Source organism: Danio rerio, chromosome 7, assembly GCF_052040795.2.
Source record: "Danio rerio strain M-AB ecotype USA chromosome 7, GRCz13ab, whole genome shotgun sequence".
NCBI lineage: Eukaryota > Metazoa > Chordata > Actinopteri > Cypriniformes > Danionidae > Danio > Danio rerio.
Window position 1 is genome coordinate 34,171,044 of NC_141027.1, and position 26,994 is coordinate 34,198,037.

A 26,994-nucleotide genomic window follows, 5' to 3' on the forward strand; every position below is an offset into this window, starting at 1 on the left:
ATTAACTTCCTTATTTGTGAAGTTAAGTTTACAATTCTAAGCAAAGTTTTTTAATAGTCGGTAGTCTGCTTTTTAAAACTGCTTTAGAAGTCAAACCACATAACAGATCAATTAAAAGTCTCAACAAAGAGTCTGACAGAAATTTCAGACATACTCACATAGGACAGCATGGCTTTGAGCTCGTCATCACTGCGAACTGTGATTCGGTCACCAACTTCATCCTCATCTGAAATAAAAGCGAACTCCATTATTTACAAGCTAATTTCCACAAGCATTTTTATCCTGCACTGTATATTTACTCATTTGCATGAACAACTCTTTAGTTCAGGACAACAGTATTGCAAAGAAATGAAGTTATGTTTTCCTATTTCTTTTTACTCTATTAGCTATACTGATTGCATTTAAACTTGAGTAACATAAGTAAAATACAGCAGCAATACTTACACTCAAATGCTGTGACTGTGGCTTCAGGCATGGCATCTCTGATCGCGGCCTGTCAAAAAAGGGAATCTCAGCAATCACACATTTGACTGACAGCTGTCAATCAGCACCACTATTCGAAAACACATAGCAAAAAGCACATTTTAATAAATGGCATGCTCCACAAATGGTTTCCCTCTTTAAAAAGTCATAAGATATGAGATGAAAACTGGCTGTGAGTTAAATTAAAGCAGCTGCTCACCAGCAAATCATTGAAGTTGAGATGTGATGGACTGTCCACTGGCGAGTCCATGTCCCCCACCGGCGTCTTTATCCGGATGACGATTCCCTCAGATTCCATATTGCTCAGGTTACTCAAAACAAGTAAAAGCATAACAAAAACACACCGACAAACATAATCTTGGCTTTTAGACCGGATTTTCAGACCAACAGCAGCTGGAGAGCTGGCTAGGAGGCTAACAGTTTAACGTAGCATGAGCGCATTTAAAACACGACTGACGCAGCGAACATTCCGTCTAATAAACTCGCGACATGTCATTCCAGATGTGCTAAAGACTTTCTGTCTGCCTGTTAACTGTGTTAGATTTTATCAGTAGTTATCAAACTGTCAACAATGAAAGTAAAACAGAGGAAGTTACGCGGAAGTATATCGACGTTTACCCGGAAGCTGAACCTCTACTAGAGGCGCATAAAAGCCTCAGAAAGCAATCTTGCGAGTTGTGATAAATATTTTGGAGCTGTTATGTTGCTCTCCTGAAACTATAAATCATTTGTTTTGGGGTTGTTCTGTTACTCAAGCTTTCTGGGATAATATTAATGTGCTTATTTCCCAAACGCGTTTTGTAATCTTTACTAATTTTTAGATTTTGTTAACGATTTTTTGTTAACTTTAACATCACATTCAAACAAGAACTGAAATATAATTAAACATAATTTAATTGTTTAGATAGAAAGCAATAAACGTATGTTTTTATTACTTATTATATACAGAAAAGGTATATTTATATTATTTCTTAATGTGCTTTATCATAATTTAAAGGATTAGTTCACCAAAAAGCTAAATTTACTCACTATTTGCTCGTCCTCGATGGATTCCAAATCTTTATGAGTTTCTTTCTTTTATTGAACACAAAATATGTTGAAGAAAGCCTGTAATCATTACCTTCCATAATAGGAAATATATACTATGCAAGTCAATGGTTACAGGTTTCTAACATTTTTTTTTAAATATCTTCTTGTTCTTCCTCAATTGTAAGTTACTTTGGACAAAAGCATCAGCTAAATATCTCAATTTAAAATTTAAATAAACTTATGATGAAACTCAGATTAATTTTTTTAAATATTATATTATTCTTTTTTTTTTCAACTATTGGGGTGCGGCCGGGTAAGGGGCCCTACAAGACAATGTGCCCAGGGAACTCTGAATTCTTAATCCAGGCCTGGATCCAAGACCTGTGAATAAATTATGCCAAGCTATCCATAATCCTGGACCAGGCCGTATTCTGAGCTGATTCTGTGGTGGTCATGGAGGAGCGGAGAGAATGAGACTGATTCCTGAAAGACCCCAGTGACAGACAAGTTGATCCAGTGGGCCAACTTGAACACTGCCAGTGACCTACTCACACCTGCAGCTTCTCCGTGATGGAAATCCAGAATTCTTAAGCCTCCAGCGCCTAGACTACAGCTCTGCACAAGAAGTTTGACCAGAGGAGAAATGGTCATGCCCACCTGAGCCTGGTTTCTCTTGAGGTTTTTTCCTTTACTTTCGTCAATTGGTGAAGTTTTGTTCCTTGTTTGGGACTAGTGGAGCTGCGCATCAATAGATTTGCTCTTTATTGTTTTAACGTTCACTGCTAAAATTTAAACCACACTAAGCTGAACTAAATTGAACTTCAGCTCTAAAAACTGGACTGACACAGTTTCAATTTACTTGAACTTCTAAGCTGCTTTGACACAATCTATATTGTAAAAGTGCTATAGAAATAAAGATGAATTGAATTAAATTGAATATATTCATCTCGATCAACACCAACAGGTTAATCAAAAAGACTGGTGCAAATACACTCTCTTTCAACTCAGATAAACATAATAACTTCACCTAAAATGAATATTTCACATCTAAATGCATTGTTATATGCAGTCTCGGTGGGTGTTGATCATTTCATATATTTCCTCCTCTATTATTTAGTTCTTCCATATTTCACCTCTATTACTTATTACCTCTTTACTGCATTACTTATATACAATTTAAATAGCATTAGTATTTAAAGATTTCCACTTTGCACAAGTCATTAGCGCATAATTGAATGTACAACAAAGAACATTTAGTGCGCTGTTGATTACAGCCTTATCTTAGGGGAGACTCATTCACTCAATCATGGTCACCGGCTGCTGATTGCAAAAGCCTCAACAGACATTGATCCTTCAGCAAAGCAGAGTTTTGTTTCTTTGGCCCTCGGAGTCCAGCTAATGCAGCGTTGATACCCTAGACTACTGGTCGGATTGTGAAGTGTCATGACAAACAGCTATGGAAGCCAAGTCTGACCCACGGCGAGCTGAAATCCACAATGATATGATCGCAGCCTTCCAAGCAGCAGGATCAGGTCTCACATCAAACTTTAAAACAATAGTGTCTACAGCCTATCGAAGCCCTGACCTATTATCGGCCCGGTCAGTGGAACAAAGTCGCCATACCCAAAAGAGCAATGGAAGAATGCCACCTTAAGTGTTTCTTTGTATAGGAGGACAAAAGCGGGATTCTTAAATACGCGACAGGGTTGTGCTTGCTCGAATGGAGACGGAACGGTCAGGTTTAACCTCCTGATGTTAGTGAAAACTTACTAAGAGCTCTCTGTTTAATGATCAGATTATAATGCTCGTATTACAATTGCCAGCTGGGGATTAGGTTTTGATAGCTCTAAAATGTACAGTTTGTGTAAACAGCTGAATACACAAGTGGCTCATAAACACACAATCAAACCTAATGAGTGGTTAACCCCTCATGCTCTGAGCTCCGAGTCTTCAGCTGCTCTGCATGACATTGATTGTGTGTCAAACAGCACAATATGTATGCAATGGCTGAGTCTCATTGTTGCAGGTTTAGAGACAGAAATGGAGTAGCAGAGTCAATGTATCTAGAGTAAAGCGCTGATTAAAAGAGAGATGTGTAACTGCCGCTTGTCCTCCCTCAGTGGACTTGGAGAGTTAAGGGTCTGGTGCAGTATTAAAGAAGAAGAGGGGAAAAAACATGCCACATCAGCAAACACAATTATCAGAAATCAAAGTGGAGGAAGAGCGTAGGATTGAGACAGAAGACTGGAATGCAGTGTCTGGTAATTAAAAAACATTTTATCAGCCCAAACGCGCTTTTCTCTCTTGCTCTCTCCATCGACAAGCTGTTTAGCCGAGACAGAGCGGTTTGAGTCCAGACACATGAGCTGCTGGTGTTTAACTTTCTGCACTGGACAAGAACAGGAACAAAAGACACACTAGAAAAGTTTCCATTACTGCAACATTGGCTAAAGCAAGACCTTCTCCTCACAAAGACAAACCATTTATAATTATTAGTACAGTTCCAAAAGCTAGAAAAGTGTTTTTTTTTTCTCTAACCAGAATTAGTCACGTACTAACTGACTGGCACAAAGTGCAATAAAACAACAACATGTCCAATGGATGAATAAACCTCACCATATTTGTGAAGAGCAAGCACCCATTGGCTAAATTCTCCATCAGACAAACTAGAAAATTTACTTGCTAAAAGTGACTGAATGATAGCATATGCAGAATGTCAAAACACTCGACTGCTTTGTTTAGATTTTAGTAACTATAACTTTAGCCCCTTTCACACAGTGATCCTGGTAAACATCCGGAAAATTTCCCGAATTACTTTATCGGTAAGTTCAAAAAAGCACAGTTCACACAGGCAAGGACGTTACGGAATTTTTTCAGAATAGACTGTTCACACACAACCTCTAAACGGCTGCGCTTGTATTGTAAACATTTGACTACAATACAAACTCTGCGGATGGAGAAGTATTGTGAGCAACTTCGCTGAAAACATATGGAGCAATTTCGCATGTCAAGACGTGCACACGCAATGCATCAAGCAACTGAAAGAAGCAGATCTTGAAGGTAAACAAACAATGGCTTATCAAAAGAATCTTATAGATCATTATTTACACAGTTGGCATTAAGAAGGAACCTAGAAACGTTATCTAACATCTAGCAGCTAAATGTGCCTGGAAAAATATTCAAAGGCTTTTATTTTCATAAACAGCACAGATGTAAATGAGTGTTCTGGTTGGCTGGAGTGCATGTCTCACGTCAGCGCGTCCTAGACGTGAACGCGTTCTTTCTGGCAATCATCCTTCTGCGTTCACACAGAGAAGCATTCCAGCAAATTACCGGTAATGTTACAACTTCTCTTTCTGGAAAATAGCTGGAACGAACTAACCAGTATTTTCAAAAAGTGCCTGTTCACACATACAGACCTTTGCGGAAAATTTATTTAGTTTGTGGTCTCGTTTTATTTGTAACACTGTAAGCTATGACATCGACTTGCTTTTTACTACAAAGATGCCATTTTTACATATAAACAACAGGTCTCCGGCAGAAACGGTGACATAAACGAATAACCATTAAAAATTTAACATTATTTTGCTGCTGGACTAAAAGTGTTCTATGGGATGTTGTTCTGAAGATTTTACCTTTCAAAATAAACCATGATGCACAGCAATAAATGCTTGTGTGTCTTGTTATTACCATGATAAAAGTATTTTAAAAAACAGCATCCCAGTGCATCCACGTCTTGACGCTGGCTAGGAGGTAAAGTGGTGTGTATTGTACACAGTTCCGGAAAATTTTAAAAACACTTTACACTTTTTTTATTTCTCTGGATTTGCCATTATTATGTTTTGAACCAAATTTTAGGCTTACATTGCAGAAAATTACAATATTCCATGTTGTAAATTTTTTTATAAATATTTATATAGGGTTTTTTTTTGTAATACTTGCACTATTTTGTTATTATGGAATAATTTCTCAAAAATATTTCTGATTGGAACGTGAAAAGCCATAAAATATTCATCCAATCATTGCATTTGGTCTGAATAATGAGATACAGGGAGTAATAGGCTATCCTTCCTGCTTGTCAGCCTATTTATTTGCATAACTTTAGAGTTTAGGATGTGGCTACAGTAGCAGGCTAAACCAGAAGCTGTTTAGTCAGAAAATTAGATTATGTAACAAAATTGCAGGGTTCAGTGCACACTGAGTTGGGCTGCAAATTAATCAAAGGTGATTTTCAGGGTAATTTTGTCAGTAAAGCCGGTTCTGTCATAAGCTGTAAATCTCCAGCATCTGTTTTTAGATAGAGCAGCGTTTACTATACAGAGCCTAGTTCGCAGATGATTCAATAGTGATGATTCTGAAATCAGAGATAATAGACAGTTGTTTGCATCGCTTCTCAATGGAGTAGGCAACAGCACTGTGTTGAGGCTACATCTGAAAACATGTCAAAATGCCACATTTAATAATATGGTTTGACTACAAACTCACTTCATACCTTTAGTCAAGTGTTTAAAATAATCCTTATGTTAGATGATTCCGTAGTTGTGTAAATAATAGTCACTTTAAATCAATAAATTAGTTGAAATCTCTTTGATTTCCTGTGTCTCCTGTGTGTTTGCTGCCTCAAAGTTTTAAGTTGAGTAAACTTTGTTTTTTCATAGTGTTCAGCTGCTCTCTGTTTATTTGAAGTGCTTCTTTTATCCTCATTCTCGCTTTGGATGAAAGCATCTAATAAATGACCATAATGAATGAATGTGAATTCGATTTATACAGCCTGAAATTTTCTTCAAATTGTTTCTGTGTTAAAAAACAAACACAACCTTACATTGTGTAGCAAGTTTATACACTAAACATTGCTTGCTTCCAAAACGTTAATCCATAAAAAAAGGATTGGATTTCTGTTTTTTGCATCTATAGCAACTACTTTAAGAGATGTTTTTACCATTCAGCGCTACCGTGCATGCAAAAGCCAAAATCCAGGTTACTGCTGAACTTTATGACAAACTTTATGAGAAACAAAGGGCAGTATACAAAGATACGCTACATAAAGACAGATTGTGGCAGGTGATTGTGGAACAGCTGGGCTCCAGTATCAAACTGAGCCACTGACACCCTGAAATAAACTAATGCCGCAAGTCTTTGATAAGGAACCGTTCCTCCTCTATGTGCAAAATAATAGGCTATTGGATATTTCCTCTTTCCTTTTTTATAATTCTTGACTCTTGAGACAATTTTTTAATTGAAAGTAGCCCTGTTGTACTTGCTTTGAAATTACTTCTCTTTTATAAACTGTAATTCATGTTAACTACAGTAGTCAGCATTTAAAGTAAATAATTACCATTTAATCAACAATTTTGAAAAACATTTTTATTCACTTCAAATGTTGACTGCTGTATTTTATAAATACATGTTAGAGATCTTATTATGAGCAGCTCATTGTTCAATATATTTCAAATATGTTTAGAACATCTAATGTTAAAAAAATATTAAATGGTCCTATACATGACTTTTCTTTAGTCAAGTCAGCATATATAACCATTTTTGACTTGGAAACAAATTAAAATACAGAAGAAAAATCGTTTTTTTTCCATTTCAAACCAGATATGTAAGCCGGTATGGCAGGGTTTAATCAACAAATCAGCAAAAAGTCTTACAATATCTGAAACTTCATGCACTTGTTCCTCAGCTTGTATTGGCTCAGCACTATATTCAGTATTGACATCACATCGCTCATCTAGCTGATCCACTGCATCTGTAATGAATCTGGCTCCTCTGATTGTAATGGCTACAGTATGGCCGATATGCAAATGTGGTCCTCACTGCATCCATAAAGTAGTGATGAACATGCATATTAAATGGGCTTGTGAATATTTCATTACCTGTTTATTTTGCTCATCTATCACCACAGCGGAGGACTCTGCACTGGGTACCAATTATGTCTTGTTCTGCATGGAAGAAAAATAGTTTTTGAGTTGCATTTTCATTTTCTTGCAAAAAAAACATTTTTTAATAAAATAATTCAAATAAATAATTTATAGTAAATTGTGGAGAATATTTTACATATATTAGTAGGTTACATTCTATCTGCAATATACAGTGCTCAGCATATACGAGTACACCCCTCACAAATCTCTCTAAATAATATTTTCTATAGAATGCTTTAAAATATTACACTTGTGCATATACATTAGATTATTCAGTACTGAAGCAAATATGGAGCTTATCTGACAAAATAACTTATAATTATATTTCAAAACTTATTAGACCAAATATATGTTATGGAAAAATATTAAATGAAATTTTCAAAAATAGCACAAATCAAGAGATACAAAAATATGTACAATTTTGTTGAAATGTTGTAGTTCGTAATTTGTTTAGCAATATTTTGCATTAATTTGAATGTATTATATTTCAATTTCTAAAGATGTTCTGTGGCTAAAATATTATTTTAATAAATATATCTGTTTAATAAATCTGTTTTGTTTAAATGCACCAATAAATGACCCATATTCACTGAGATATTGATAAAAATATTCATTTTCAAAATGGGATGTACTCATTTATGCTGATCATTGTATGTATACAACATAAACAAAACAACAAAACTTTTTCAAATTAATTTACTTTCACTTTAACTAATTTGGTAATAAATTAGTTATTAAATAACTAATTAAAAATCTGATTACAAAAGCATTTTAAAAAATTGGGATCATTAAAAATATTTATGTAAAGAAAATAATACTTAAATACAGCAATATTTAATTCAATTGTTCCAAATCGACAGTATTAATGGTAACACTTTACAATAAGGTTCATTAGTTAATGCATTTACTAACATGAACTAATCATGAACAACACATGTACAACATTTATTAATCATAAATGAACATTTACTAATGCATTATTAACCTTCAAGTCCATGCTTGTTAACATTAGTTAATGCACCATGAGTTAACATGAACTAACAATGAACTACTGTATTTTCATTAACTAATGTTAACTAACATAAATAAATACTGTAGTAAATGTATTGTTCATTGTTTGTTCATGTTAGTAAATGCATTAATTAACATTAACTAATGAACCTTATTGTAAAGTGTGACCGTATTAATAATAATTATAATGTAGAAATTAGAACAATTTAATAATTATTAGAAATATTTTTTGAGCAGCAAACTGCTATCAAAATGATCATTTAACACCGATGACTGCCAAGACTGAAAAATTAGCTTTGCTGACACAGGAATACATAACATTTCAAACACATTAAAAGTTGAATAGAGTTGTTTAAAAAAATCCCCCCAAATAGTCTAGGTGTTTAAAGAATGTTTCATCAAAAAAAAAAAAAAAAAGATTTTGTAACTTTGTAATTTTGTAAATTTGTAATTAATGTTTTAGCATTTTTAGTAGTGTGTAGATTATTTTACAAATTTAATGCAAATACACAATCTTTCTTTAATAGCTTACATTTGCTGTTCTCCAATTACACCGTGACAACACTTTGACTCTCATTCTGAAGCAGCTTTACCACATAAGAATCAGTCCTTGATCAATTCATTTAAATACCAATATTCTCAATGACATCTGTGTTGTTGTTATGCTGTGAAATGACAAAATCCTTCACTATCCCTCCAAGTGTCTGCTTGCCAACACCACATATTGTGGCCTGGCTCTGCCGCGTCTGCCCTAACATCTGTTTGTTAAATGGGATCATTATAAGCATATTAGGAGGTCAGTTGGATCAAGGTTTTGTGTTTAAACTAGTCCATTTCCAGAGTCATATCTCTGCGGAAAGACTGCAAGCGGGGAGTTGATGAATCAGGCCTGAGGGGGTCTTGTAATAGCTCTGAGCAGGTACAGCGCAGCCCTCTGAGCTTCTCCTATTCGTCACCTTAAACGTTCTGCCAGCGCGTGTATGCTAATGTACTCACACCACTGCCTCCACATCTGACCTATACTCAACACATAATAAGTGCTCTGCTCCTGCTATTTTCAACAGCCCCCGTCCTGTTATGAGATCCTGTAATATCTACAGGCACACTCACACACACAAACACCTTATTTTACACTTTAAGTTGATTCTGGATTTAAAGTGAGCATTGCACACTCTATCAAAGACAGATCTAAAAAATGTCACATCTAAAACATATCTAAAACATATAAAATGTATTTAATTTTAGCGCATATGTAGACATTTTTTACACATTTTATTTTATAAATGGTCACACTTTAGGGTCATTTTAATTTTCATTCATTCATTCATTTTCTTTTTGGCTTAGCCCCTTTATTAATCTGGGGTGGCCCCAGCGGATTGAACCACTAACTAATCCAGCATATGTTTTACGCAGCAGATGCCCTTCTAGCGGCAACCTATCACTGGGAAACATCCATACACTACAGACAATTTAGCTTAACCAATTCACTTATAGTGCATGTCTTTGGACAGGAGCACAACTGACCCAGCTGAGGCTCAAACCAGTGACCTTCTTGATGTGAGGTGATCATGCTACCCACTGCGCCACCATGATGTCCTCGTTTTAATTTTGAACAACATTAAATACCAACAAACTTTTGGTGTTTAAAAGCAATGGCAAGGTTAGGCATAGTGTTATAAGGGTTAAGCAGTTTTGGGGTTCGAGCAGATGGTTTACTGTGAAGGGCGTTAAGGCCACTTACTGTAAAGACTTATCCAGCATATGTTTTATGCAGCGGATGCCCTTCCAGTCACAACCCAACAAACGTTCACACACTCTTGCATTCACACACATACACTACAGCCAATTTAGCACCCAATTTAGCTCACCCAATTCACCTGTACCGCATGTCTTTAGACTGTGGGGAAAACCGGAGCACCTGGAGGAAACCCACACAAACACAGGGAGAACATGCAAACTCCACACAGGAATGCCAACTGACTCAGCCAGGGCTCGAACCAGCGACCTTCTTGCTGTGAGGTGATTGTGCAACCCACTAAACCGCTGTGACGCCCCTATTATGCACACACACACACACATATATATATATCCTACCAAAAATATTAATATTTGAAATAAATGTTCTTTTTTTACCTTTTTATCTATCTATCAAAGAGTCATGGAATATGTGTTAGTGTTTCTGTAAACATTGCTAATAATAATACAAAATTCTTGAGGACTAAATCTGTATATCTGAATGATTTCTGGATTGTGTGACACTGAAGTGATTCAGTTTGCCAACAAATAAATATTTTCTAATATAAAACAGTTTAAAATGTCACATTTCACAATATTTGGGTACAACAGCATTTACACAACAACAACAACCCAATGCTGAACCCAGTGTTTATGGGAAAAAAAGCATTTCCCACCACTAAACAAAATAATCCCAGAGAAGAATATACTCAACCCAGTAATTGAATGAAAAAATATAACCTAAAAAAAAAAAAAAAAAACACAAAAGACCCAACATGCTTCTGTGTTGCAGGTTTTGGGTCAAAATAATCAGCACTTTCATTTATTCATTTTCTTTTCCGGCTTAGTCCCTTTACTCATCACTGGTCGCCACCAGTGAATTGAACCCCCAACTTATCCAGCACATGTTTTACACAGTGGATGCAACCCAGTTCTGGGAAACACCCATACACTTTCACATTCACGTATACACTAAGGCCAATTTAGTTTAGTTAATTCACCTGTACCGCATGTCTTTGGATTTTGGGGGAAACTGGAGCACCCCAGAGCACCCAGAGAAAACCCATGCCAACACGAGGAGATCAAGCAAACTCCACAAAGGAATGCCAACTGACCCAGCCGGGACTCGAACCAACGACCTTCTTGCTGTTAGGCGACAGTGCTAATCACTGAGCCACCATGTCGCCCCATGATCAGTATTTACCCAAGATTAAAAAATAAAACAAAGTCTTTATACTCAACCCAGAGTTTTTGTTTAAAAAAAAAAAGCATTTCCTCACACTTCCCAGCTATTTTTAACCCCCCAAAAGTCTCAATATGCTCAACCCAGCATTTGGATGAAAATAAAATGCATTATCAGATATTACAAAAGTAACCCATAAAAGACCCAAAATGCTCAACCCAAAATCTGGGTTCAAATAATCAGCATTTACCCAAGATTAAAAAAATAACCCAAAAATGATTTAACCTGTTCAAATATGAGTATTTTGGTGTCATTATTAGGACATTTCAGAACACCAATCCTGCAACTGACCAATCAGAATCAAGCGTATCTTGGTCAAGAAATGTATATCTGACCGGACATCAGAATAGATCTGCCTCTGGTCTCTAAATGCTCTCTATCAGACCGATCACATTTCCCAGTTTCCCCATCTCAGTTATATCTGAAGACAGTCTTAATGGGCAGAACTACAGACAGACGCAGGAAAGTAGCAAAGGTATGGAGGTATCGATCCTAAAGCAGCTCCCGTATGATTAATCCAGCGGCCGGCATGATGAACAGGCTCCAGAGGGTCATTTACAGTGTCTGTAAGAATCCAACCGCACCGCCTCATTGTAAAACATAACAAAAGCAGATGAAATACAAGCCTGGACTGTACCTGTGCTCTATAGCGTCACTTTTTCATTAAAAACCACAATCCTGCAGCTGAGCCTCAGGGAAAGCCACAATGCAGCCCTCTAACACAAGGGCAAACACACGGGACCTGACGCTACCCTTCAAAAAAAATAATAAAAAAGCAGTAAATAAATAGATAAATTGAGGTGGGCTGAATGTAAATGGAGTATTGAATGTAACTGGGTTTGTCCGGCACTCTGTGCTACATTTAGGCTTTTATGTTTGTGGGTTTCTTTAATGTTTTGAAAGACTCCAGCTCTCTTTGTTTGCAGAAAGCTGATTCAGTGCAGCGAAGAGCACCACACATGAGCAGCTAATGTTACATACTCTAAAGTAGCCTGTAAATATCATACAGAGTGTGCTGAACATCTATTAATGGTGCACTATGCTGACATTGGTCTGTTGACTAAGCTGAAAATGCTGTACTGCTCTTAAAATAACTGAGTAAAATAGGAATTTGTTTTGCACTTTATGCTCTCATTAAGAAGATTTAAGTAAACAACAGACAGATTTCTTGTTACAAACTGAATATGTTTTTTAAACAGAGGTCTTGGGGGCTAAAGGGGGTGCAAGGGATCCATTGAAAAATTTGGAAAATTTTAATGTGTATATTTTCAATATTTTTACTTTCTAAAAAGAAAGATTATTAGTATTTTTTTTAATTATTACAAGAAAAAATAGCATTAAAAAATATCAATTATGCTAGGATAAACACACGTTTGTATAAAAGAAAATACATATAAAAAATGAACAATAACAAGATACAATCATTCATTTTCCTTTGGATTAGTCCCTTATTTATCAGGGGTTGCCACAGTGGAATGTACCGCCAACTATTCCGTCATATGTTTTACTCAGCGGATAAACTTCTAGCTATAACCCAGTACTGGGAAACACCCACACACTCATACACTACAGCAAATTTTGTTTATCCAATTCACTTATTCCCATGTCTTTGGACTGTGGGGGAAACTGAAGCACCCGGTGGAAACCCATGCCAACATGGGGAGAACATGCAAACTCCACACAGAAATGCCAACTGACCCAGCCAGAGCTTGAACCAGCGACCCTCTGGCTGTGAGGCAACATTGCTAACCACCGAGCCACCATGCCGCCCTAACAAGATCCAATAATAACAAAAATTACAAAACTCTATTCTGAAATAAATTGAAATAAATAGCAACATCAAAAAGAACTAATTAAAATACACAAATAGCAATTAGGTTGAGAGTAAATACAATTTTAATTAAAATAAATAAATAAACGTCTTAAAGGAATAAACACAGCACTATAGGAATAAAATTGTCATTTCACAGAAACGTTTTACATTTTCAGCTTTTTCCATTTTAGCTATGGGGCTCTTCAAAAAATAATGATCATTTTAGGGAGTGTGGCATCTAAAAGTGAATTTATTTTGAGCAGAGACTACAGATGTCATAAAAAAAAGCAAGTTCCAACATTTAACAACACACGTTATAATAAAACAATGTAAATACAAAAAGATATTTTCATAATGACTACACCATCATTTTTAAGTTTAGAAAGTTTTATTTCATTTATAGCTTTAAAATTTTCTTAAAAGATCTCTGCAGACAATTCTACGTAAAAGGTCAGCTTTAACTGAGTACTGATGTAAAATAATTAAATAATTCTATATACACTGAAAAAAATGTATTCAAAAACAATTCCTTGGATTTATGAAGTGGTTGTAAACAATTCATTAGGGCTGAATTTAAACAAACTAATTAAGTTTAACATTACTAAATTGCACTTGTTTGTTTTAAAATCAACACATAGAAACTGTTTGCAAAAATTTTGCAGACATAATGTTTTTTCGGTGTACATAAGAATATTTTATAGTAATATATTCAACATCACAGAATAATTTTAATCAGTGTATTACTATTTAGAGAGTCTTCTTTGTGAATGCAGCGCTAGCTTTAGCCCTTGTGTAATTACAGGGTAAAAGTTCACATTATAAAACCCCTCAATGACACAGGAAATGTTTGACTGTCGTGTCTCATGACCCTTGACTGTGACGGAGACCGGCCACACGCTTCAATCTTGCAAGGGTCTGCAGGTCAAAGACGGCACATTTGATGAATGGCACTCAGCTTTTGAAGGTTCTCTATAGGTGTTCGGTCATTTTTCAACTAAAGAAACTAAATCTAAAGCTTCATGAAGTAATTAGAGTCAAAGAGAAATCAAAGATCATGATGGAGCGCCTTTCCATTCTGTCCATATAACGGCGCCCTCTGGTGGTAGAACTGACTCGCAACAAAATAGCCACACAACCAAACAGGATCTTAAAATATCCACTAAAGCCTTGTTCACACAACTAGTGCTAAGATGCATTTCGGTCAATCTGAACACAAGGTTTTTATCCACTTTTAAAAGACCAACGACAACCACAGTCTATAACAGTAATGCTAAGCCCGTCGAACCATTTCTCTGGGTAAAGTCTGTGGATACATCAATATAGCATATTTTTTGTGTCACTGGACAACAATAATTAATGTTTTTTACATAATTTTCAGGGTTGGGTTTAAGGTAGTGGTAGATGTTGATAAAATACAATTTAATAGGTAATTTAATAAATAACATAAATATTTTTCATTATAATTACTGTTACATTACATTGATGGTTGGGTTTAGGGTAGATGTTAATAAAATATATTAAATGGGAAATTTAATAAACTATAAATAATTCTCATTACAATTAGTGTTTTTACATTATGGTGAGGGTTTGTGATTGGGGTTGGAATTTGGGTAGATGTTAATAAAATACAATTAATGGGTAATTTAATAAATAATATAAATAATTTCCGGCTGCAGCCATATACTGTCTAGAAACAACATATTCTCTGATTAAATGGAACATTTAGCGTATCTGGATGTCCCAGAGTACCTGCTTTTTGGGCATCCTCCTCGTTTTTTAAGACTTTTAAGATTAATACCATGTCAGCAAGCGGTTATTATCATCTTATATATATATATAAATGCAAGTGATTTGCACACACACCCTCATGTGGACGTTATGCTTTCATATACTTCAGAGATTTTTATGGGTTAGAAGATCCGATCAGAAGCTGCATGTTCGGTGATGTCATAAAAATTATTGATTTATATTGGTGAAATTGAAAACTGTTAAGTTTTGAATGCTTACAACTTCTAAATATGAACTATGTTACTGGTAAAAGCCCACTAGCTTACAGATCATTTTAAAGGGATAGCAAAGAGACCCCAATTTCTTTTTTTGCATCATTTACTATCCTTCACTTGTTTAAAACCTGTTTGAGTTTCTTTCTTTTGTTGAACAACAGAGCCTGGTTTCTCTAAATGTTTTTTCCTTCACTTTCGTCAAATAGTGAAGTTTGCTTCTCACCACTGTTGCCACTGGCTTGCTTGGTTTGAGACTTGTGGAGCTGCACTTCAGTGTTTGAACTTTCAGCAGTGAAAATTAACCCACACTGAACTGAACTGAACTTCAACTCTGAAAACTGAACTGACACTGTTTCGATTTACTAGAACTTCTGTCAATCTATTTTGACAAAATCTACATTGTAAAAGTGCTATAAAAATAAAGATGAAAAAAATTCGAAAACTATTTTGAAAAATACTGATAGCTAGCACCCACTGACTTACATTGTATTTCTTTCCTACTATGGAAGTCAATGAGTGCCAACAACCAGCATTCATCAAAGTATCTTCTTTTGTTTTCAACAGAAGATTAAAACTAATAAAACCACATGAGGGAGAGTAAAGAATGAGATCAATTTCATTTTGTATGTACTATCCCTTTAAGACTAACTTGTTCATACTAACGCCTCAAAATGTTTTTAGTTTGATTTCGGGGTGACTCTAACACCAGGTGTAAGAGGCCATAGTTGTGTATAAACAGGCAGCAGCTTCTTGGCAAACAGACCTCGTTCCATGCGAGTGTGTGGAAGGAAACGGAGAAGCCTCATTAGATCCATCTGTAAAACATGCAGCACACGAGGATACAGGAAGGAAGTTTATGTGTTGAGATATAGTGCGGACACATCCTTGAGAAAGCTCACCCTGTCTGTTTGTCATTCTGCCGTCTGCTTCCCGAGAGATTTCCATCCTGTCACAGTCCGGGATGGTCCGGCCGCTGGAGGTCAGGGGTCAAACCCTAAAAGAGAAATTAGTTTATTGACACAATGAGAGTTGGCAGTTTATTTGATGCTCCATCACAGTGTGTTCCAGCCTTCCTCGTGTTTGCTTCTCAATTTCACAGATCCCGCGGGATGGCCGGGAAGCAGAAGCTATATAAATGAGAAATCTATCACAGTGTTATCATGTTCTGAGGTCCCATGATCTTGAGTTCAGATCACATCGTGGCTAATCTGTTTTAGGTGTTTTATTCAGAAGGAATGTGCTAAATCCTTATTTGTCTGATAATTCTTATTTTGGTGATAACTGAAACTGAATCAATTCAAATTACTATTAGTTAATGACAAAGGCTTCTGTGATTCTGTGACAATCAATAACATGTTATATGACAAATATTAAGGAAATGGAAAAACCTTGAAAAAAAAAAGTTAAATATTATTTCAAAACTTTTATTTTAATTTAAAATGTTTAAATAACAAAAATAAAACAAAAATTAACATATATATTGTAATAAAACATTGAATTCCTTATTTATTTTATATAAATATTATATATTACACACACAAAACAAAATACTAATATAAAATACTAAATAAACAATTACAATATAAGTGTTTTAAATCATTTTGTTCAATTCAGCCTTCATCAATCTGTGAACTATATGGTTAAAATGAAGAGTATGTTTAAAATATACATTAAAAAATTTTGCAATACTACAGATTTTATATTAAATGTTATTTTTCATCTGAGCAGATAAAAATAAAAAAATAAATAAATGAAAGTCAGAATTATTAGCCCCCCTTTGATTTTTTTTCTTCTTTTTTAAATATTTCCGAAATGATGTTTAACAGAGCAAGAAAATTTTCACTGTATGTCTGATAACGTTTTTTTTTTTTTTTTCTGGAGAAAGACTTATTGTTTTATTTCAGCAATAATAAAAGCCCCTTATAATATTATATATTATAATATTATTATATTATAAATTATAATATATAATATTATATATTATAATTATATAATATATAATATTATATATTATAAAAGCCCCTTATAATTATTAGCCCCTTTTATATATGTGTTTTACATATATGTTTTTGGCATATATGGGACATATACTGTATGTTTCTAGAATTTACGGGTATGTGAACATAAGTTTCTGACATGGGACATACTGTATGTGTTTTTGACATACAGTAGTCAACATTTGTAGTTAATCATCAGCTTTTATCAAAGTTTTCCAAAATCTATTGAACAACACCAATTCTTGTCCTAGGACAATTTTGAAAAACATTCTAATTCACTTTGTGAATACTACTGTATATATACTACTGTATATATAACAATGAATTAATGTAGAACGACAGAAAGGAAGTACACTTTAAATCACACACACACACACACACACACACACACACACACACACACACACACACACACACACACACACACACACACACACACACACACACACACACACACACACATACATATATATATACATTTATACATATTACATAACATACGTCCACACTCTAAATTATATAAACAAAACCATCAATAAAATATATAAAAACTTTTAATAATAAACAGTTGAATCACATGGTACACAAAACGCAACAGACGTGCAATCCTACAAAATCAATCAACTTGACAACAAGCGCCTCAATAAAGAATATTGAGCTTTTGGATGAAGATATTCTGGTGTTGGCGAAAAAACACGCCTGCAGTCATTAGATTCCTGGAGCAGCCAATGAAAAGTGCTTAACCTCCTCCATCTGCTCGATCAGATGAGCAGACATTCAATAAGGACGGATTTCTGCGTAATGACAGCCAATCTGAACAGGGAAAAAGAAACAGAGCCAGCTTAGCAGAGCCATTTGTTTTGCATCTGTGGATCTACGCAAGTATATATGCATCGGGAGCATTTAAAGTTGGACGTGACAGCTCATTAACGCACCATTGTCTAATGATGTGAAAAACAAGGCCTCTGACACTTTACTAAGACTAAGCACCTCATCTCTCGCCTATAAACACAGACAAACTCTCTCCATCCTGGAGAGGGTGATAAATGCCTGTGCAAGCGATCAATCAGAGGCCAGACCTCCTTCATCTGGTCAATGGCACTCTTGTTTCTGCTGTGGGCGAACGGCACAATGACTTTAGCACTTAATTATGTTGTTAATTGCTGCGTTAAGATTTCTGCAGGAGGTCCCTCAGGTTAGTAATTGAGGGTGGCCGCACCTGCAGACTCCAGGCACGCAGCATTTATTCACAATTCAATAACTGGAGTCAGGCGATAATGATCTTCTGCTTTGAAACGCTGCTGCCCTCACTGTTAACCCGCTCTCACTACAAACATCGATATATTCTGAACAGCAAATTGCTTGATGAGTAGAGCCATGTATTTTTTTTAAAGCTCGCACACCCTCGACTGAGAATGTTGTTGATTAAGATGTTATTTACATTGCTTTTGAAGAAATTGTGTAGAAGTTATTTTGAAGTTTATGAATTTTAAACAAACATTGCACTGGGTAAGTTTTATATTAAGAAGAAAACTCTTATGCTTATTGTTTGATAAAAATAAATAATAAATTAAACTATTATAAATAATAAAAAATAAAAACTATAAAAAAATAAAAAAATAAAACTATTAAATATTGCTGCAATTTAAAATAAAGGTTATCCATTGCAATACAATTTCATTTGTACTGTAATAAATGTAATGCCATTACACCAGTCTTACTCTGGCAGCTAGCTCTCTGCAACTCTCTCGTGGTTGCCCACTAAAGCTGAGCAAGGCTGCGCCCGGTCAGTACCTGGATGGTAGACCACACGGGAAAGCTAGGTTGCTGCTGGAAGTGGTGTTAGTCAGACCAGCAGGGGGCGCTCAACCTGTGGTCTGTATGGGTCCTAATGCCCCAGTATATTGATGGAGATTCTATACTGCTCAGTGAGCGCCGTCTTTCGGAAGAGACGTTAAATCAAGGCTCTTACTCTCTGTGGTCATTAAAAGTCCCAGGATGTCTTTCGATAAAGAGTAGGGGTTTAACCCTGGCCTCTGGCCTCCTAACCATCCACCAATCAAATGTGTGGTGTGTGGTCTGGTGCAAAATAGCTGCCGTTGCATAATCCAAGTGGATGCTGCACACTGGTGGTGGTTGAGGAGATTAGCCACAAAAATGAGTAAAGCACTTTGAGTGTCCAGAAAAGCACTATATAAATGTAAGGAATTATTATTATTAATTGAACATGATTTTTCAGACATCATTCAAATATGCAAATTTGGTGTTACATTTGGATGCAATTTGGTCAATTTCTCCCCCACTGATGTATTATTTAAAGAAATAATGTTAAACCAAATATAAATTAAATTAAATATAAAAATTGTAATAAGTTAAACCATGAAAGATGCAACTATCAATTAATTTGATGAACAACAAATCTGTTAATAGGGATAAATTATAATAAATTGCTTGATTAATTAGTTAGAATATAATGTCTTTGGTGAATAAACAGTATTTTTAAACAACACTTCTGAAAAAAATCCTCCCAATGTGCTCATGTGGTGTAAAATTCAAATACATTTGTCAATCCCTACTACATTATCGGATCATGTAAATTTACACAGGGGGCTCCAATTGAGGATTATTTTTAATAACTGATTAATCTGTTGATCAGTTTGTCAAAATAATATTTTAATCAAATAAAATTCAGAAATGTCACAATATGAAAATGTATTTTAATTTAATTTTAATGGATTTTATTAAATAATAAAAATATTCCACCTCTTGGGTCATGTTGTTCTAAAAAAAAAGTGTAATTTGAAAGCAATGAACAATAATATACACATTGTATTAATTTTTGCATCTTGTCCAGAAATGAGTTATTTATTATTGTAAATCAAAAGAATCTATAATTTTTTTTCCATGCACAGTGCATAAATAACCAAACAAACATAAATATCTTTCTTTTTAAATTATTATCAGTTTTACTGATTAGTTGCAGCCCTAAAAACCAGACACATACAGTGCACGCACACTTGCAAGGAGAGGGGGAAAAGGAAAAAAAGAACCACAACAAATCTCTCCATCTGCCAGAGTCTGTGTGCAATGAATGATTATAACAGAGAACACTGCTGCTGTCCGCCACAGTTTTAGCCAAAAGTCAGCTCCATAACACCACCCTGAGGTTGAAACACACACACTTTGCCTCGGGCAATTAACCTAAATATGCCCTAATATAAGCACCTCGATAACGGGCACACTTGACATGCTCTCCTTTAAAACGTGTGATTTGATTACTCTGCATAGTGCAGCAGTAACCTTGTGTTCATCTTGGTAAGTTTGACTGCGTTCCCTCCTGTGGTGCTTCCAGAACAGCCAATAATTAAACAATATGCACACAGGCTGCTGAATAGCAGGAGCCGCTATCGGTTTTGGGACTGGGGCAAAAGAGGCCTAGCTGTGTCTACAGCTGGGACTGGGGCTGTTAACACTCTTAATGCACCATTAACACAAACTATAACATTTGACTGAACCTGCCACGCACTCCCCCACACACACACACGCAGACACACTCGCTCCATCACGCCGCCTGTCTGCTCCATTAACACAAACTATAACATTACAATGAGGAGCTCCACACACAAACACACTATTACACACATAGTGTCACCATTACCACAAGCTGTAACATTAGGCTTCAGCAGGCATAATGTCTGCACTAAACTAGTAAAGGAGAATGAACACGCTAACAACTGGGATGTGGCTGTTTGACTCCGTATAACCTGTATCTGGGTGAAAGTAATATATAAAGTTTGTAATTTTGGTTAGTTTTGAAAACATTTCTAAAAGTGTAGCAGTTTATTTTAGCTGTTCTCATGATTTATCTTCTCCTACTGGAAGAGTAGATGGCGACAGTGAGTCATTTCAGTGACAAAACAAGTCTGTGTCTGCCAATGTTTTCCATTCGAGACATACTTACTTGAGACTTCAAGTCTTGTTAAGTCTTGTTTCATTTAGTTAGAGAAGAGTTTTAGGCACTTAATAATTCATATAATGGCAGTAAATGTTTACTGTTTGTTTTGTTTTTAGATTAAAATTAAACACATACAGTACAAACAAGTCCAAATCAATGATTGTGGCTAATGGCGACTCACTGATGTCTTCATTCACTCATTTTCCTTTGGATTAGTCTTATTTCAGAGATCGCCACAATGAAATAAACCCCCAACAATTCCAACATATGTTTTACGCAGCGGATGCACTTCCAGCCGCAACTCAGTACTGGGAAACCCCCATACACTCTCACATTCATACACATACACTATGGTCAATTTAGTTTATTCAATTTAGCTATAGAACATGCAAACTCCTCACAGAAATGCCAACTGGTCCAGCTGGGACACAAATCAGCGACCTTCCTGCTTTGAGGAGACAGAACCACTGAGCAACCATGCCACTAGGGCTGGGCGATATGGCAAAAATGCAATCTCAATAATTATTTTCCTTTTTGAAGGATAGCGAAATATATTTTGATATAGGTTGATAATGCTTCCAGATTTCAAGGAGCACCCCAACAATGACTGAAGCCACAAGGAGGGTCCATTAAATGGCCAAACATATTTTCGGCCAATAAATTTTCAGTGGCCGAAAATTTAGTACATCTCTAACATCAAAACACTTTTAGATTCCCATTGCTGCACATTTCTACTGTGCGATTGGCTCGTCAATCAATATTGAGTAAAATGTCCAGATCTTCTCATTGTTATTGACATTGTTTTAAAATTTATTGCATTTCAGTATAATATCGTTTATTGGCCCAGCCCTACGTGCCACCTTCACTGATGTGTTGTGATTGGAACTTGAATATTCTTTACAAAATGATTAGCTTTTATCCACAGCCTTGTCTTTTTTAATGCCTTTCACAAACTGATGGTTTTGCCTCAATAGACCTTAGTGTGTCATAAGAAGCCATAGAGATTGATTTGTTGTTTATGTTTATTTTTACCCTCCAAAATAGGTAATTTGTATTATACATGGGGGAGGGGGGGGGCAGTATTAAGTGATAAAAAAAAAATTCTGTCAATGGGATAGGAAAAATAGCCATAAAGAAAGTAATAAGATATTGGCAGATATTGTTCTTGATTTAACAACAATCACATTTACAATTTCGTTTTTACATGATTTTGCATTTTAGGTCAATGGACATTGGTTAAAAATATATTGGAAAACAAGCATAAAAAATACTAAGTAAGAAAACTATTTTTGGCATTGTTAAAAGTCAGATGGCACAAATGCCGCATCAAAGTAATTGATTTTGGCTCATATTTAAAGTGCAAAGAAAAGCTAGTGAAATACAGCACTGTTAAATAAATATACAGATAAATTCCTATGGTATGAACGAAGAAAGACACTGTGCACTTGTCAACAAACATGATAGCACTTGTAAAGTCAAGTGCAAAAGTTTCAGGACATAAGAAAGAAACAAACATGCGGAATAGAGCCCACTGACAGTGCAATAACCTCTGTTCTCTGTGTCCTGTGAACAGGCTTGCCATTGATTAAAACAGCAAGGTGTGCAATAAAGCGCGGGCGAAGTGCTGGCTCCATATGGCCTCGGACCCGGAGGCTGTGAGCTCGCACTTAAACCTCCCCCTGCTCCCCTCTCTCCTCGTCCCAATCCTACAGATGGCAAAAACACAATTTAAAGCCCCTACACAATGGGTCCTTGGCAGCAGTTCAGCCATTTACTTCAGTAATTAACAGTGCAGATACCACCACAATTATGGGATGGATACTAACTATGTCACCCTGAGACTTGTTCTGCATGATAGGCGACTCTACTGTAAAAAGAAAAAGGGAAATCTCAGAAATGAAAATATCCAACGAATAAAGTGCTTACTGGACACTGTGATTACCTCATAATTAGTTTACAATGGCTTCCCAGTATAGTAGTGAAACATATTAATTAAAGCTTGACAGAAAATCTTTGTAAACTGAAGAAAAATTTACATTTCAGGTCTATGTGTACTGATTACATATTTAATCAATGCACTGCCGACTGCTAAGCACAAATAAACCCAGCACTGAAGGGTCTGTAATTGCAACAGAATGAAGGGCTTGCTTCACTTTCTCCCACTGCAGATAATCATTTCAAAGCAGGGTCTTCGCTTATTTCTCCATAATTACAACCAAATCCCACTCAAATTATCCCATCGAATTATCTATTCTCTCCCATCATGTTGAATGTATACTACATTTCTGATGGATTTTATAATGAGATCAGCTGTCAAGCTCACTTAATGAACAAATACTGCAAACACAAAATCTGACAGCTGCTGGGCTATACTTGAAGTCGCAACAGCCTAAACTAAACTTTCCCTTATACTTAATGCCTGTTAATTATAAAGTATTTGATTAGAATCTATTTAAATAGTAAATACGTTGTAAAATATTTTCTGTGATTAAATTTAGATGTTACTGTTAAATTACTGTTAAATTTGGTGCTAATTGCACCAAAGAACCAATAGCAGGTGAACCAGAACAAAAGTAGTAGTTTTAGTTGAGCTATATTTAAAGGGGTGGTTGGCTCATGTGAGTATTTCATGTACTAATGAAGTAAAATTATTCAAATATTTCCCAAATTATATTTAACCGAGCAAGGAATTTTTCACAGTATTTCCTATAATATTTTTTTCTTCTAGAAAAAGTCTTGTTTGTTTTATTTCGGCAAAACAACAGCAGATTTAAAAAAAATTTTAACAAGTTTAGGGCAAATATTATTAGCTCCCTTAAGCAATATTTATTTTCGATTGTCAACAAAACAAACCATCGTTAATGACTTGTTACCTACCTAGTTAACCTAACTAACCTTGTAAAGCCTTTAAATTGCACTTTAAGCTGAATACTAGTGTATTAAAATAATCTAGTAAAGTATTATTTACTGTCATCATAGTAAAGATAAAATAAATCAGTTCTAAGTAATGAGTTATTAAAATGTTTAGAAATGTGTTAAAGAGAAATTGTGAAAAAAATCTAAAATAATTACAATTTAAAAGAAGGGCTAACTATTATTATAATTTAACCATATGAACATTATATTAACAGCGATAACAGCTATATGTGTCCAACAAAAGGATTAATTATGGAACAAAGCATGATTTTTTATTAGGTGACATGCTAAAAAAAAGGTGAATATTTAAAAAAAAATAATATATCAAATTTATCCAAGAAATATTTTCATTTTTTAGTATGATGTAAAATTTCATTATCTTTCAAAAAGGTTTCATGGATGTTAAAGGGCATCTATGATGAAAATCAACTTTTGTAAGCTGTTTGAATAGAACTGTGTGATAGGTATAGCGTGTCCAGTCATACTGGAGTGTTTTAAACACAACAAGTCTCTTTTTAAACTTTCCCCATGTTAAAATAGGATCCAAATCCCAGTGATTTTGAGGCTTACCACAACACAACGTAGGAGTGCGGTTTTCCCCGCCCACCTAATTGATTGACTGGTGTCAGTCAACACGGGAGGTACGCTGCAGGCGTAATCCTCACAACCTTCGTTCAATACATGTATTTACTATTTCACAACTCTCTCTCTCCGTGGGCCTCTGGAATTGTCAATCAGCTGTTAACAAGGCAGATTTTATTACCTCCATAGCTACATATTCTGACTATAATCTCATGGCTCTAACTGAGACCTGGTTGAGGCCGGAGGACACTGCTACACTTGCTACTCTTTCTGCTAATTTCTCTTTTTCCCACACTGGTCCCTGCCAACAATCAGCTCCTTTGAATTCCATGCAGTCACCATTATCCACCCCTTCTACATAAACGTGGTTGTCATCTACCGCCCACCAGGTAAATTAGGTCACTTCCTAGATGAACTGGATGTTCTTCTCTCATCTTTTTCTAATTTTGCCACTCCCTTATTGGTGCTAGGTGACTTCAACATTTACGTTGACAAACCGCAAGCTGCAGACTTTCAGACTTTGCTTGCCTCTTTTGACCTAAAAAGAGCACCTACTTCTGCTACCCACAAATCAGGTAATCAGCTAGACCTTATTTACACACGACACTGCTTCACTGATCAAACAATAGTAACTCCACTACAAATATCTGATCATTTCCTTCTGTCTCTCAACATCCACATTACTCCTGAGCCGCCACACACTCCAACACTGGTTACCTTTCGCAGAAACCTACGATCTCTCTCACCCAATAGACTATCCACCATTGTTTCAGACTCTCTTCCTCCATCTCGCAAACTCACTGCACTTGATTCGAACAGTGCCACTAATACACTCTGCTCCACACTAGCATCATGTCTAGACCGATTATGTCCTCTTGCATCCAGGCCAGCCCGTGCCAGTCCTCCTGCACCCTGGCTCTCGGATGCTCTCCGTGAGCATCGCTCAAAACTTCGGGCTGCGGAGAGAATTTGGCGGAAAACTAAAAATCCTGCACATCTCTTAACATACCAAACTCTTCTGTCCTCTTTCTCAGCTGAGGTTACTTCTGCAAAGCAGACGTATTACCGTCTGAAAATCAACAATGCCACTAATCCTCGCCTACTTTTTAAAACATTTTCCTCCCTCCTCTATCCTCCTCCTCCACCCACATCCTCCACACTTACTACTGATGACTTTGCTACATTCTTCTGCACCAAAACTGCAAAAATCAGTGCTCAATTTGCTGCACCTACAACAAACACGCAAGATACAACACCAACACCACACACACTCACCTCTTTTTCTCAGCTCTCTGAGTCTGAGGTGTCCAAACTTGTGCTATCTAGCCATGCAACCACCTGTCCACTCGATCCCATTCCCTCTCATCTCTTGCAAGCCATCTCTCCTGCAGTCATACCAACACTGACTCACATAATTAACACATCTCTTGACTCTGGTTTATTCCCCACTACATTTAAGCAGGCTAGGGTAACCCCACTGCTAAAGAAACCCAACCTGGACCATACGCTACTTGAAAACTACAGACCAGTATCCCTGCTTCCATTCATGGCCAAGATTCTGGAGAAAGTAGTGTTCAATCAAGTCCTGGACTTTCTTACTCAAAACAATCTCATGGACAACAAGCAATCCGGCTTTAAGAAAGGCCACTCAACTGAGACTGCCCTGCTCTCGGTCGTGGAGGATCTCAGACTGGCTAAAGCAGACTCTAAATCATCAGTCCTCATTTTGCTGGACTTGTCAGCTGCTTTTGACACTGTCAACCACCAGATCCTGCTATCTACGCTTGAGTCACTGGGCGTTGCGGGCACTGTTCTACAATGGTTCAGATCTTACCTCTCTGACAGGTCATTCAGGGTGTCTTGGAGGGGAGAGGTGTCCAACCTACAGCATCTAAACACTGGGGTACCTCAAGGCTCTGTTCTTGGGCCACTTCTCTTCTCCATCTACACATCATCTCTAGGACCAGTCATCCAGAGACATGGATTCTCCTACCACTGCTATGCTGATGATACCCAGCTATACCTCTCTTTTCATCCTGATGATCCCTCGGTTCCAGCTCGTATCTCAGCCTGCCTGTTGGATATTTCACACTGGATGAAAGATCATCATCTTCAGCTGAACCTCGCAAAAACGGAAATGCTTGTAGTTTCTGCCAACCCGACTCTACACCATAACTTTTCAATCCAGATGGATGGGGCAACCATTACTGCATCCAAAATGGTGAAAAGCCTTGGAGTAACGATTGATGACCAACTAAACTTCTCTGACCACATCTCTAGAACTGCTCGATCGTGCAGATTTGCACT

At 36.2% G+C, this 26,994-nt stretch overlaps 1 protein-coding gene and 1 long non-coding RNA gene across 13 annotated transcripts in view; both read right to left on the minus strand.

The window, feature by feature from the left end:
• Positions 1 to 1,095, minus strand: part of map2k5 (mitogen-activated protein kinase kinase 5) — a 95,999-nt gene extending 94,904 nt beyond the window's left edge. For 6 of the 12 annotated variants that reach the window (XM_087258520.1, XM_087258523.1, XM_087258521.1 and 3 more), the window contains exons 1-3: positions 683 to 1,095; positions 445 to 493; positions 159 to 226 (exon numbers count right to left, since the gene is read on the minus strand). In XM_087258520.1, coding sequence (XP_087114646.1) covers positions 159 to 226; positions 445 to 493; positions 683 to 814 — 249 coding nt within the window. In that variant the 5' untranslated portion in view covers positions 815 to 1,095. Of the gene's footprint in view, positions 1 to 158; positions 227 to 444; positions 554 to 682 lie in introns of all 12 variants that reach the window. The other 6 variants (XM_087258528.1, XM_087258531.1, XM_087258527.1 and 3 more) reach the window with 2 other exon arrangements.
• A 470-nt stretch (positions 1,096 to 1,565) lies between these two features.
• Positions 1,566 to 26,994, minus strand: part of LOC147836031 (uncharacterized) — a 46,871-nt gene continuing 21,442 nt past the window's right edge. Inside the window, exons 2-4 of the long non-coding RNA XR_015495856.1 lie at positions 16,137 to 16,231; positions 16,001 to 16,052; positions 1,566 to 7,454 (exon numbers count right to left, since the gene is read on the minus strand). This is a non-coding gene — a long non-coding RNA (uncharacterized LOC147836031). The remainder of the gene's footprint in view (positions 7,455 to 16,000; positions 16,053 to 16,136; positions 16,232 to 26,994) is intronic.